Below are 13,610 nucleotides of genomic sequence, written 5' to 3' on the forward strand. Positions count from 1 at the left end.
AACAGGGGGAGAGAGATCCTCCACCTGCTGGTTCACTCCTCAAAAGGCCCCAACAGCTGGATTTGGTCCAGGCTGAAGCCAGGAGCTTCCTTCAGGTCTCCAGATGGGTGCAGGGTCCCAAGCACTTGGGCCATCCTCTGCTGCTTTCCCAGGCCATTAGCAGGAGCTGAATCAGAAGCAGAGCAGCGTAGATTTGAATAGGCACTCTGGTGTGGGATGCTGGTTTCAATACCCGGCTCCAGCTTCCTGCTAATGCAGACGCTGAGAGGCAGCAGGGGTGGCTCAAGTGGTTGGGTTCCTGCCACCCACAGGGGGGATGTGGACCGAGTTTCCAGCTTGCAGCTCCAGCTCCAGCCCAGCCCAGGATGTTGTGAGCATCTGGGGAAGGAACCAGCATAAGTGGGAACTCTTTCTGCCCCTCAAATAAGGAAATTTAAAAATAAAAAAGAGGGGCCGGCGCAGTGGCTCACTTGGTTAATCCTCTACCTGCGGCGCTGGCATCCCATATGGGCGCCGGATTCTGTCCCGGTTGCTCCTCTTGCAGGCCAGCTCTCTGCTGTGGCCTGGGAGGGCAGTGGAGGATGGCCCAGGTCCTTGGGCCCTGCACCCCATGGGAGACCAGGAGAAGCACCTGGCTCCTGGCTTCGGATCGGCGCAGCGCCGGTCATAGTGGCCATTTGGGGAGTGAACCAGCGGAAGGAAGACCTTTCTCTCTGTCTCTCTCTCTCACTGTCTATGACTCTGTCAAATAATAAGAACTACCTTAAAAAAACGCTTGTAAGTACAGTTTATTGCACACAACGCCGAATCTTTCCATTTGGCGACTACACCACAGCAGCTCCAGCCTGCACCACCTTGAGCTCAGCTACCCAGGGAGACAGCGCGGCCTCCTGTCTTGCCCTGGCTCCCCCAGCCAGCCAGTTGGCAGCTTCTGTCACCCCCTCCTCTCTCTCCATCCCTCCTACTCCCCGGGCAGCGTTCCCACCATCTCCATCTCTCTACCTGTCTGAATGAGAAAGACCCAGCTCCTGTCAGTGAGCAAATACCATGCTGCTGGGCTAAAGCACAGAGACTCCTCTGCTCGGAGCCTCGGGGGTTGGGGGGCAGGGGTGATCGCAGCCTTAGCTACCTCCAAGTGACAGGAGAAGGTCTGGATCAGACCTGGGGACGTGCCGCTCCACGCCGCCGAGCCTGCGGGGTGGGCTCTGGTGCAGAGCTGGGGTGGAACGGAGCCCGGCAGCGTTGGTGGGATGTGGAGCGCTCCATCTCTTGGAGGCTTTGGAAGAGAGTACCAGGGCCTGCCATTTGACCTGCCTCTGTCCTCTCATGGGGGCTGGAGGTGCCGGCTTAGCAACCCTCCTTTGGTGAGAAAATACCTTTTAAATTAACCCTGGTGTTGGCTCTGTCCTCCCCTGTTGGCCCGGGGGTGGCAGGTGCCTTCCGCCCTCCCCTGCTACCTTGGCTCCCTCTATGAAGAGAACGATAAAACTGTTTCACAGAGAAGCGATGCTTTCGCTGGGGAACAGCTCTGTCTTCCTAGGAACCGGGGACAGCGTGGACCAGGAAGGACACAGGGCCAAAGGGCCTTGACGGGTCCTCCCGTCAGATGGGTGGAGGCCCAGTGACTAGAGAGAAGCAGGCCGGCAGCACCACCTCGTCCCAGGAGAACACGTGTGGTTCCATAAACGGTGCTGGATGTTCCCAGAGTCACTTTGTTACCACCTGGGCAGAAAAACCTGCAGCTTTCTCCACATTCAGGCAGGAGGAGGGCCAGCACCAGGGGGGCCAGGCCGCCAGGGTGCTCAGCACAGAAAGGGCAGGTGCCACTCTGGGCCTCTGAGGCAGCTCTGGGACAGCGTGGGGTCAAGGCAGAGTAGGAGCAGGGTCTGCTGCAGCCCTGAAAGAAATCAGGGGACCAGAGAACGTGAGCGCGCACGTGGAGGCCACAGGACGGCCCCTGGGCAGAGCAGAGTCCCCACCATGCTTGTGCAGGCACCCGGGGGCTATGGAGACACAGACCAGGCCTGCAGGTGTCTGGAGTGCAGGGACCACAGACAGGTCACGGAGGGCGAGGGATCAGCGGGTGGGGCAGCGACGTGTTTCCGCGGCAGTCCACATATTCGTAGCTCTGGAAGACCAGCTGCTCTGAATGGCTCAGGTAGGAATAGGTCAGGGTGCCCCTGGGGAGGAAGCAGGGCTCGTTGCCAGGGAAACACCGGTCTTGCTCTCTGTCTGGAGAAGGAAGGTTCCCCCCACGCCTCCCTCCACCTGTCTGCTCCCCACCCTGCAAAGGTCCCTGGGAGGGCTGCCTCAGCTGTGTCACCTGCATAGCTTGTAGGCAAGGTAAGACCCAGGCACAGGGCTGGACTTGCTGTTCCCAAGAGCCAACCCCAATGCCCATGCCCGGGGTGGGCTTGGATGACTCTTGTTCCCCTGGACACAGAGCTGGGGTGACACTGAAGCAGGAAGCGAGAGAGGGGACGCCAGAGCTCCACGCCTACTTACTGGATGTGCAAAAGCACATGGTGCACTTTGATTTTCAGCCAGGTACATATTTTGCTGAGAGAGAGAGAACAAGAACACGAGATCACGTTTTACCTGGAACGGACCGTCCGCTGAGAGGAGGCCTGGGGGTCCGGGCTTCCTTGCCTCCCAGAGCCCTTTCCTTCCCCCAGGGGCCCCACGATGCCACTGCACCCCTTCCCTCTCCCTCGCCTGCTGCAGGCATCACTCTAGCCCCGGCCTGCTGGGCCCTCCCTCAGCAGAAAACAAACTTCAGGCTGAGGAGTCCAAGGTCGCATATTGTAACGATTAACCGCATTCCAGCCTGTTTTTCAGCCCCTTCTATGTCCGAAGAGGCAGAGGCTGGAGACGCTGAGCCCTGGCACGCTGTAGTCCCGGCCGCCAGAGGGCAGGCCGAGCTCTGGCTGCCGAGTCTGCTGTCAAGCATTCAGGATACTTAGCAGGTACTGACTGGGCTTCCAAGCCAGGCAAGAGGCTGGAGCAGAGGAGATCCAGGGTACTCACTATGTGTTTTCATCCCAGATCCTGCTGGCTACTGCATAGAACATCTGTCAACCAAAAGGACACACGGTTAGTCCCCCCTCTGGCTGCCATCTTCCCACCACACACATCCGCACACCTGTGAGCGGGCCAGCCAGGGAGAGAGGAGTTACCTGTTCACTGGCCAAAGGGCCGATGTGCAGGAGGAGCTTGTTGGACACCTGGCCCACCACGAGGGACAGGTGCAGAACCTCGGTGGTCAGCCGGGTCACGGTGATGGGGTAGTAGTTGCTGTTGGAGATGTTCAAGATATTCTGGGGAGGAAGACGAGGAGGAGGAGGTGTGAGGGTGGCAGTTGCAGAGGCCTGGCTCTCTCGGGTCTAAGCGCCACCCTAGCACCATGGGCCTTAGGTGCACAGAACCAGACCCTGGGGCCCTTCAGAGGGGTTCACGAGGGCAAGAGGTCACCTTTAAGAGGCTAAGCTGGCTCAGGGCCCAGTGCTACCCTGGCCGGCTTCTTTGCATCCCCTGCAAAGAGCCTCAGGCACTGCACTCCCATCCACCTTGAGGTGTATTTTCTGGGCCTTCGCAGAGCTCCAACCCTTACACCATCCCTTTTGGGGTTCCTGTTGCTCCTCCCAACACCTTCTGGTGTTACAATGTCCCTGCCCCTCCGCCCCTATGAAACAGGACAAAGACTACTGGGAAGTGGCACTGGGGTGGGGGAGGGGCCGGGGCCCAGTGGCACCCACCCACCGTTATGTTGAGGTGGATATCTGCCTTGTCCACAGCCACCGTGGAGGAGTTGAGGCCTGCAGGGTGCACTGCGATGGACCGGGGGAACAGGAAGAAGACAGTGGAGGAGGCCGCCACCAGGCAGATGAGCACCGCCAGGAACACGGAGAGCTTCCTGTGGCAAAGCAGGACGGGGCAGAGGAGTGGACAAGTCAACACCAGGAAACCTGGAGAGGGCTTCAGACCCCCCTGCCTGCACACACCTACCTGACAAATGCACGTTTACCTCCCGGGATGTGTCTCAGAGCAGGTAGGAACCCAGGGCTGGGAGGCAGACAGCCTGGCTTCCATTTCCCAGCTCTCTACTAATGCTGAGCAGCCTACTCCACCTCCCTAAGCCTCAGTTTCCTTGTCTGTAAGATGGGGACAACTGTATCTGCTTCCTAAAATTTGTTAAGGGTTGATATGTGCAAAACCACCAACCACAAATCCTAGCACATAGTAAAAGCTCAGTGAATGCTGGCTCTTATCGTCAGAAGGAGCAAACCCACATGAACACGGAGAGTCCTGAATCTTCTCTACTGGGAGGCAAGCAAGTGGGTCTGAACTGCTGCAGCGGGGAAGCCCTTAGGAAAATTATTTTGCCAAATCCATGGCAGCCAGGGTCACTTTCTCCCCCAGGAGGAACCGCAGAGTCGGAGGTTTCGTCTCTCTCTGGGAGGGGGCAGGCTTCCTGGAAGCAGTGACGCTTCAGGAGGGGCACCAAGGGGCCCCAGGAGCCATCTGCTGTGTCCAGTGCTACTGATTCCTTAAACATCACCCTGGAGGATTTTCTGTGGAAACAGGGAACTAGTATGTTTGAGCCTGGTTATGTTCTCTGGGAAGAATAAATAGGCAAAAAATCTAAAAGGATCAAAATGGGGGAGACAAGTAACTGGAGCAGCTCCCAGGGACAATGGGCTGTAGCGTGGGGGAGACAGAGGGGCTTACGTGTGCCTGGGTTTCAACCTCTGGTCCCCATAGGGGATGAGGGCCACCAGCTGCTTCTCCAGCTCTGTTGAGAGAAAGAGGGTGGAAGGGGCAAGAAGTATCCATGTCAAGAGTATTTCTTGGCAGCCTCCCCCCAGGGGCCCCTCCAGCCACGCAGCAGTGTCAGGGGCACCGGCCTCTGCGCCGCAGCACTGATGCGCTAGCAAGTGGTAGAGTCCAGCTTTGCAACCTCTAGTGTGGAAGTGAGATTTTCATGAACAAATGTGAAGACTCTGAAAGTCACCAGGGCACCGGTATTGTGGCATAGCGGGTAGAGCCGCCACCTGCAGTGCCAGCATCCCATATGGGTGCTGGTTCAAGTCCCGGCTGCTCTACTTCTGATCCAGCTCTCTGCTAAGGCCTGGAAAAGCAGTGGAAGATGGCCCAAGTCCTAGGGCCCCTGCACCCGCCTGGGAGACCTGGAAGAAGCTCCTGGCTTTGGATCGGCACAGCTCTGGCTGTTGCGGCCAATTAGACAGATCTCTCTCTCTCTCTCTCTCTGCTTCTGCCTCTCTATAACTCTGCCTTTTGAATAAATAAATAAATCTTTAAGAAAGAAAGCAGACACACCCTGCTTTTTTGGAGAAGTAATCTGTAACTTCCTAAATCCTAAAGCAGAGTGTTGCCCAGGGAGTGGCTGGAAGCTCCTCTTCCCTTCACCGGCTAGGGCGGAGGAGGGTGCCTCAGAGGTTTATGGGAAAAATAAAGTAAAAGAGAATTTTGATGCAAATAATTTTGAAATCCATGCAGTTTTTAAATAATACATATTTTCTCCAAATGTTAAAATTGTTGCTTATCTGAAAGGAGGAGAGAGGCACAGAGACAGATATTTCATCCACAGGCTCAGTCCTCAGTCACCCACAGCAGCAGGACCGGGTCTCCAACATGGTGGCAGGAACCCACGTAGTTGAGCCATCTCCTGCTATCTCCCAGGGTGTGCGTTAGCAAGAAGCTGGACTTGGAAACAGAGCCGGGACCTGACCCTAGGCATTCTGACATGGGGTGCTGCTGTTCTAAGCAGTGTCTAAACCACTGTGCCGAATGCCTGCCCCCGTCCATGAACTTGTTGAAGATCCCTTGTACAAGTAGGGGAGGAGAACCCAGGGATAGTTAGCACCTCCCTGGCCAGCCCGAGATCCAGAAGCCCAGAGCTGGGAGCAGAACCAGCCCCATTCACAGAAACCCAGAGGGGCTGGGCTGCAGTAGCTGGCTGGGAGTTTCTTGTGGATTCTAGACTATTTCCAGAGCCTTGGGCCACTCACCTCGGGGGATCTCCCCATTCCCTTGGCAGGTGGGACAAATCACAAAGCGGCCCTCGCGAGGCATGCAGGAACACGACCGGCTGCTCCCAGTGCTGGAGTAGCGGGCAGCCTTGACACCCACGGCGGAGTCCGGGCGCAGGATCCACTCATCCTCATCCTCCTGCCGGCAGCCTGGCTGGGAGAACGCGGCACCCATCGCTCAGGAGTTTTCCACTAATGACAAAGACCAAAGTTCAGTGCTTAAGCCGCTAGCACCTGACACCGGATGTGATTTTGGTTTTACGTTCTCAAGATTGGCAAGGAGCCCTAAGCATTTAAGCAACCTCAAGCCTTAGGGAGATGCACAAGCAGTTAGCAGGGCTCTTAGGATTTCCGTGCATCTCAACTCTGCCTACAAAAGGGTAACAACAGAAAAACGACTTCCATTAAGTGAATGGCAGAGCTTTTTTTTTTTTTTTCTTCTGGGAAAGTTACTTAACTGACACTTGGATGGCAGCTGGACAGGGCTGTGGGGCGGCGGGAAAGGCCATGTCTGGAGAGTCCCTTCAAGCTCCCAACCATGGTGTGGAAGGGAAGCTTCCAACCATGGTGTGGGAGGGAAGCTTCCATGCCAGGGCCCGGGTGGGCTGCGGGCTTAACGGGAATCAGGGATTCTTCTAATGAGGAGATAGGCGGCTCCGGTCACAGGTGTGGCCGAGAACCTTACCAAGGAGACAAACCTCTCCCACACTGCTTTCTGAGGCGAGCAGAAAGCAAGCCTGAGAAGGGTCACGGCCAAAGCTAAACTCGGACCCTTCCCCAAGTCTCCAGAGCGAGCCGCATTCACATCCTCCCCGGCTGTAACAAGGGAGCCTCACCTGGCTCAGGTGTGGGATCCGGGCTCCTCCAGGCGAGGCTCCGCGGGAGCAGGGCTCTGGTCTCCCCAGGGTGCAGGCTGCTTTCCGCCCTACTCGGGAGCTCTGCCTTGGGCCGGGCCCTTCATTGGGGCAGGACTTCAAGTTCTGCCCGACACCCCGAGAGGCCGTTAGACGGGCTTGGTTCCCGCGTGTGCCTGCGTGTCGGGCCAGGAGACTGAGGGGGTCTCAGCCCGGGAGACGGTAGCGACGAAAACGGCTGCGTGCGGCGGCGGCGTCCTCTCGGCAAGCTTTGACCGGGGGCCCAGGACGCCCCGCCCCTCCCTGCGGTCCCGCCCCTCCGCTCGCGGCGGTCCCGCCCTTTCGGCAGGCTTCGACTGGGGCCCCGGGACGCCCGCCCCTTTCCCCGCCCCTCCGCTCGCGGCGGCACCGCCCTCTCGGCAGGCTTCGACTGGGGCCCCGGGACGCCCGCCCCTTTCCCCGCCCCTCCGCTCGCGGCGGCACCGCCCTCTCGGCAGGCTTTGACGGGGCCCCGGGACGCCCCTCCACTCGGAGGGTCACCCCGGGGTTGAGGACTCCCGAGCGCCGGCGCGCGGTTTCCCCAAGGACCAAGCAGCCCAGGTAGGAGTTTCAAATAACATTTATTTCACCATTCTTTAAGCGGTTATGTACAAGTACAACGGGGCGGCCGACGGACCCGACCCTCCTGGACCCCCACTGTGAGACTGATGGCCACCACAGGCCCCGCCCTAAGTGGACTCAATGACACTCATCCTGCGGCTGGCTTCTCCCCAGAAACCCGCTACAAACGTTTTAAACAATGACCATCCTGTTTGGCTTACAGTTTATTTAGTAGCTAATGGTTCATTTAAGATCACCATTCATCATAAATACCAACGTTGGTGAATAATACTATGGTAACTCCTTCCTTTTTTGGGTCGGGGTTCGGCCTCTTCTGAAAGTCACTTTCAAGAGTAAAATTTGTAGCGTCTGTTAACCCTTTCCTTCCCCTGAACCCAAGACTCTTCCCCCGAGTGAGCACCTGGTCCCTTAGAAGCCAGCTCTTCCCCACCTGCCCTACACTTTTTCAGGGAATTGACCTGCATCCAAATCTTGCAAAGCACAAGCCACTTTTTCCAGCTCCAGGCTCTCTGGATTGGATTCCACCGAGTGGATTTCAAACGCTCAGGGAGTCACCAGCATTCCCGTGCCTCTCACACACTCACTCGCCCACCCCTGGACCTCCCTGAGATCCGTGCAGGGGCCTGCTTGCCTTTCCCTCTGCCTGCTCTACTGTAAAATAAGATCTGTCCTGACATTAAGAAAAAGGTAACTGTTAAAATTTACTTTTCCCCGTAAGTAATAGGTTCTTTCCCCCTTCTCTATAGGATTAGCAAAATATTTCATGGCTACCTACTTAAAGATTTTTCCTTAAATAAAAATGTATGCAAAATTACTATAAGAGACACTGCTCAATAGGTGCTGGTGGGTTAATTAGCACTTCGCTCCTTTCACCCCTGGAAGGTGGTGCTCTTATGCACCAAGTCTTTAGAAAGCAATGATGCCAACTCTAAGTCCTGCAGAAAATGACAGGAAGAGTACCGATACTCCACCATGCTCTGGTTGTCATTTCCATGGCATGTAACTACAAGGCCTGGGGTAGGCTACAGAGATTATGAGGAAAACTCTGGAAAACTCCCAGATTATTTTAAAAACTGACAACAGAGAGCCCCATAGAAACAGCCACGTTAGCCAAAGGAAAACACTCAACTTCAGTACAAGCAGAGGAAAAAACGGGTTCTACAGGAATTCAAGTTCTACTCTTCAATGCACTAAAATGGAGAAAAAAGGGAGTTTCATCCAAATCAATTGAAAAACTGTCTTCCTATTATTCATCCAATGTCTAAAGCAAAAACTTAAGTTCTGGTGTTTGATTTACTCCAAAAAATACTGTGACAGGTACTGTCCTGATAATTCAACGATGGGCTCTATTTAGATTCATCAGATTCAAAAACAAGCAAGGGCTTCTACCCCACACCCCTGACAGAATAAAGATCATCTGTGAGCAGCAGAAAGTTATTTAATGCAAGGTCAGTCCTCAGTAGCGGTGGCTGTACCAGTCATTGTTGTTGAGCTGAAGGAGTTCCGTCACAACCTCCAGAATGTTGTAATTGTGTTTCCTCAGCAGCCTCAGGTTCAGCTGCCTGTCACAGAATCCCATTTCAAAGAGATGGGCCATCAGGGCTGCTGTCTGATCTTCAGAAATTATTGGCTGTGCAGAGACAAGAAAAGCAAACATTTTCTGTAGGTGTTTATCACATAAATTTATTTATTTATTTATTTATTTATTTATTTATTTTTACAGGCAGAGTGGACAGTGAGAGAGAGAGAGACAGAGAGAAAGGTCTTCCTTTGCCGTTGGTTCACCTTCCAATGACCGCTGTGGCCAGCGTGCTGTGGCCAGCACACCGCGTTGATCCGATAGCAGGAGCCAGGTGCTTATCCTGGTCTCCCATGTGGGTTCAGGGCCCAAGGACTTGGGCCATCCTCCACTGCACTCCCTGGCCACAGCAGAGAGCTGGCCTGGAAGAGGGGCAACCAGGACAGAATCCGGCGCCCCGACCGGGACTAGAACCCGGTGTGCCGGCGCCGCAAGGCGGAAGATTAGCCTATTGAGCCACGGCGTCGGCTGTAAATTTATTCTTAAAGATTTATTATTTATTTGAAAGCCAGAGTTACACAGAGAGGAGAGGCAGAGAGAGAGGTCTTCCATCTGATGGTTCACTCCCCAACTGGCCGCAATGGCCGGAGCTGCACCGATTCAAAGCCAGGAGCCAGGAGCTAGAAGCCAGGAGCCAGGAGCTAGAAGCCAGGAGCTTTTTCCAGGTTTCCCACATGGGTGCAGGGGCCCAAGAACTTGGGCCGTCCTCTACTGCTTTCCCAGGCCATAGCAGAGAGCTGGATCGGAAGTGGAGCAGCTGGGTCTCGAACCAGTGCCCAAATGGGATGCTGGCACTTCAGGCCAGAGTGTTAAGCCGCTGTGCCACAGTGCTGGCCCCTATCATGTAAATTTTTATTATCTGGGGGCCCATGTTATGGCACAGCAGTTGGGCCACAGTCTACAAAACTGGCATCCCATATGGGTGTCCATTCGAGTCCCAGTTGCTCAATTTTTCATCTAGCTCCCTGTTAATGCACCTAGGAAGACAGTGGAAGATGGCCCAAGTCCTTGGGCTCCTGCACCCATGTGGGAGACCTGGATGGAGTTCCAGGCTCCTGGCTTCAGACAGTCCAACCCCAGCCGTTGAGGCCTTTTGGGGAGTGAACCAGCAGAAGGAGGCTCTCTCTCTCTTGCTCTCTGTGACTCTGCCTTTGAAATAAATATCTTCTATTTTTTTTATTATCTTGTGTTTTCTGGACATTATCCATGGACTTCACAGTTTTGAATGAACAGTAGTCTTTCTAGATTTATGCCAGTGCTAACAGATGCAAGGGTAGAGATTCCTGTCCACCTGATGCCAACGGATCTTCTGAAGAGGTGTGGCCTTGCTCTAATTAGATAGGTTTGTACCCAAAGGAGAGCAGGGAATCAGGGCCTGACGAACTGTCACATGGACCAGCAGAGTGCTTCAGAGGGGACTTTCAGAAAGAAGCATTCTGTGGCCACATGAAGAAAAAAAAATGAAAACAAGCCCTAGGGACCTTTTGAACATAAATGTAACTGTGATGATGGAGCAAGCATGAGCAAGATCAACGAAGCTGTCCAGGAAGGTGGTTGGGAAATTCTGACAGAACACACGGGGGAACCATCCTGGGCGGTCTTCTTGACCTTTCTGTTCCTCCCCACAACACAGAAACGGCCCAGGTAAGAGGAAGTTAACATTTACGTAGCACCTTTTTTGGGCCAAGCCCTGTGGGGGACACATTACCTTCCTAAAGCCTCCTAACAATGTGCTATTATCATCGTCAAATCAGATTGCAGAGTGAGGCTACGCTGTACAGCACAAAGACCACTGACTCTGGAGGCAGGCTTAGGCGCCAACCCTAATTCCATACTATTATCACTTACCAACTGTGCTGAGTTACAATCCCTTCTTTTTAAAAAAATAGATTTCTTGGAGCCAGTGTTGTGGTGCACAGGGTTAAGCCACCACTAGCGACACCAGCATCCCATATGAGTTCCACTTCGATCCAGCTCCCTGCTAATGTACCTGGGAAAGCAGAAGATGGTTCAAGTACTTGGGTCCCTGCCCCCCACCTAGGAGACTGGATGGAATTCCTGGCTCTTGGCTTTGGCCTGCCCTAGTCTGGGCTGTTGTGGTCATCTGGGGCGTGAACCAGTGGAGGGAAGACTGATCAATTGATCTCTGTAACTTGCACTCCAATATGGGATACAGCTGTCTCAAGCAGTCTTAACTGCTACACCAAGTGCACCCCCAGCCCCCTTCTTTATGAAATGGAGATCCACCATACCTTCTAGTTTGCAAGGCTGCTAAAGTATCCAAAGATGAGAACAGTATGCAAACATACTGAGCGCACTCCGGTATTTTCCTGTACCAATCCCATTGTTTCTTTCCTCTAGTTTCAGAATAACTGATCTGTCCTCCTTTCCAGGTTCACCGTTTCACATGTGCTTTGCTTTGTATCCCGTTACCTCTTACGACCTCAGAAATCTTGCTAAACTATCTTCTCTCAACTTCATTGTACTTTTCTCTTTTCCTTAAGATTTAATTTATTTATTTGAAAGACAGAGTCATAGAAGGGAGAGAGAGAGATCGATTGATCTATCTTCCATCTGCTGGTTCACTCCCCAAATGGCTGTAACAGCAGGAGGTAGGCCAGGCCAACGCCAGCAGCCAAGAGAATCTTCTGCGTCTCTCATGTGGGTAGCAGGGGCTGAAGGACCTGGGCCATCTCCACTGCGTTCCCAGGCACAGTACTGGAAGTAGAGCGCCCAGGATTTGAATTAGTGCCCATATGGGTGGCACTGCAGGTGGCAGCTTCATTTTGTTAATCTTGTTTGCTGCTGGCTTGCCCATCTCTTATCTCATCCACCCTTAAAAATATATCTCTTGGTGTGCCTGATGCTTCCTAGTCTGCTGTTTTCCCCTTTGTAGCGTAGCTACTGGTAAGTGGGGCATACTTGCTCTCTGATTCCTCCCACCGTTCACCCCTCTCTGCAGCACCTCACACTGTTGCCCACGGATACGCCCCTACGTTCCAGCAGCGTGCTCTTTGCACTTTTCTCCTGGTTCTCAGGGTCGCCCTTCCTCCTTGCTCCATCCTTCACGGCTGCTGCTTGCCACCCCATTCTTCTTAGATAATCTCATCTACTCCTGTGGCTGCTGCTGTGATCTGAGTGCAAGCCATTCAAACTTTTATTGCCAGACCAAATTTGTCCCTTGTGATCCAGCTGCTATGCTTCAAAAACTTCACGGAAAATGGAATAAAAAAAGTTTACTTTGGTGTAAAACTTTTTAAAAATTCAAGCATCTTCTGGCCGGCGCTGCGGCTCACTAGGCTAATCCTCCGCCTAGCGGCGCCGGCACACCAGGTTCTAGTCCTGGTCGGGGCACCGGATTCTGTCCCGGTTGCCCCTCTTCCAGGCCAGCTCTCTGCTGTGGCCAGGGAGTGCAGTGGAGGATGGCCCAGGTGCTTGGGCCCTGCACCCCATGGGAGACCAGGAAAAGCACCTGGCTCCTGGCTCCTGCCATCGGATCAGCGCGGTGCGCCGGCCGCAGCGCACCGGCCGCGGCGGCCATTGGAGGGTGAACCAACGGCAAAGGAAGACCTTTCTCTCTCTCTCACTGTCCACTCTGCCTGTCAAAAAAAAAAAAAAAAAAAAAATCAAGCATCTTCTACGAATATTTTTAAGACTGCACTCTAGACATCTTTACCTGGACGTACCTCAAACTTGGCACTCTCCAAAACTGGCCTCATTTTCTTCTCCCACTCAAACATGTCCTTCTGTCTGCATACTCTTTTAATGAAGGCTACTACCGACTGCCTACACCAGAAACCTGAGACTTCTCCTTGGCTTTTTAATCATCTAATCATGATCTTCAAGTACTTCCATTTCTATCTTGATTATCTCTTCCACCTTTCCCTCCTACATATATATGGATTCTCTTATGAATCTTTTTAAAAATTTTTTTTTATTTTACTTGAAAGGCAAATAGTCAAAGAGAGATCATTCATCCATTCATTCATTCTCTAAATGCCTAAGACAGCCAGAACTGACTGGGCCAAGCAGAAGCCAGGAACTCAATCAGGTCTCCCTGTTAGGTGGCAGAGACCCAAGAACTCGGGTCTCTGTACTGTTGCCTCCCAGGGTGCGCATCAGTAGGAAGCTGGAATTGGAAGTGAGGCTGGGATTTGAACCCAGGCACTCTGATAGGAGATGCAGGTATCCCAAGTAGCATCTAAACAGCTGAGTCGAATGACCATCCCTCATATGGATGTTTTTAATCTTTAAAAACATTTTATTTAAGGTATACTTCATGCATTTCATATATACCAATTTAAGGCACAAAATGATTCTTCCCACCTTATCCCTCCCTCCCGGTCCTGCATATGGATTTCTTTACTGGCTTCACCAGCCTCCACACTGTGGCAGAGATCTAAGAACAAATCTGATTGTGTTAATCAGTTCCTTAAAACCCTTCCATGGCTCCTCCTATTAGCCTTAAAATGAAAACCCGAACCCCTTAGCACAGCATCCTGCCTA

General features: G+C 53.4%; 2 protein-coding genes and 1 long non-coding RNA gene across 13 annotated transcripts in view; 1 reads left to right on the forward strand and 2 right to left on the reverse strand.

Annotated features, from left to right (window-relative positions):
* Positions 1 to 770: 770 nt before the first annotated feature.
* On the reverse strand, positions 771 to 7,209 carry TMEM106A (transmembrane protein 106A). 2 transcript variants are annotated; one of them, XM_070060653.1, is made up of 9 exons: positions 6,887 to 7,209; positions 6,030 to 6,242; positions 4,729 to 4,792; positions 3,760 to 3,913; positions 3,177 to 3,317; positions 3,028 to 3,071; positions 2,506 to 2,559; positions 2,020 to 2,180; positions 771 to 1,897 (listed from the first exon to the last, which is right to left on the reverse strand). In XM_070060653.1, the coding sequence occupies exons 2-8, from the start codon at positions 6,223 to 6,225 to the stop codon at positions 2,060 to 2,062; spliced, it is 774 nt and encodes a 257-aa protein (XP_069916754.1). In that variant the 5' UTR covers positions 6,226 to 6,242; positions 6,887 to 7,209; the 3' UTR covers positions 771 to 1,897; positions 2,020 to 2,059. The 2 variants fall into 2 exon arrangements, with proteins under 2 accessions (XP_069916754.1, XP_017204707.1); XM_017349218.3 differs by lacking the exon at positions 6,887 to 7,209 and having other exon boundaries at positions 6,030 to 6,265.
* LOC138846074 (uncharacterized) lies at positions 2,827 to 3,933 on the forward strand. The gene is made up of 3 exons (XR_011383457.1): positions 2,827 to 2,966; positions 3,046 to 3,093; positions 3,795 to 3,933. It is a non-coding gene; the product is annotated as an uncharacterized lncRNA (long non-coding RNA).
* Positions 7,210 to 7,505: 296 nt separating the features above from the next.
* NBR1 (NBR1 autophagy cargo receptor) overlaps positions 7,506 to 13,610 on the reverse strand; it is a 35,528-nt gene continuing 29,423 nt past the window's right edge. For all 10 annotated transcript variants that reach the window (XR_011383456.1, XR_519332.4, XM_070060652.1 and 7 more), the window contains one exon: positions 7,506 to 9,155. Coding sequence is in view for 8 of the 10 variants with exons in the window: in XM_070060652.1 (XP_069916753.1) it covers positions 8,982 to 9,155 (174 nt within the window). In the remaining 2 variants the exon portion in view is untranslated. The remainder of the gene's footprint in view (positions 9,156 to 13,610) is intronic.

The sequence above is a fragment of the Oryctolagus cuniculus genome, chromosome 17, assembly GCF_964237555.1.
Source record: "Oryctolagus cuniculus chromosome 17, mOryCun1.1, whole genome shotgun sequence".
NCBI lineage: Eukaryota > Metazoa > Chordata > Mammalia > Lagomorpha > Leporidae > Oryctolagus > Oryctolagus cuniculus.

Excerpts from the sequence above, each read along its gene's own strand:
- TMEM106A (XM_070060653.1), bottom strand. The coding sequence starts at position 6,225 with ATGGGTGCCGCGTTCTCCCAGCCAGGCTGCCGGCAGGAGGATGAGGAT. Across the intron at positions 3,318-3,759 it reads ATATCCACCTCAACATAACG|AATATCTTGAACATCTCCAA; the intron begins GTGGGTGGGTGC and ends CTTCCTCCCCAG. Across the intron at positions 3,072-3,176 it reads GCCCTTTGGCCAGTGAACAG|ATGTTCTATGCAGTAGCCAG; the intron begins GTAACTCCTCTC and ends TTTGGTTGACAG.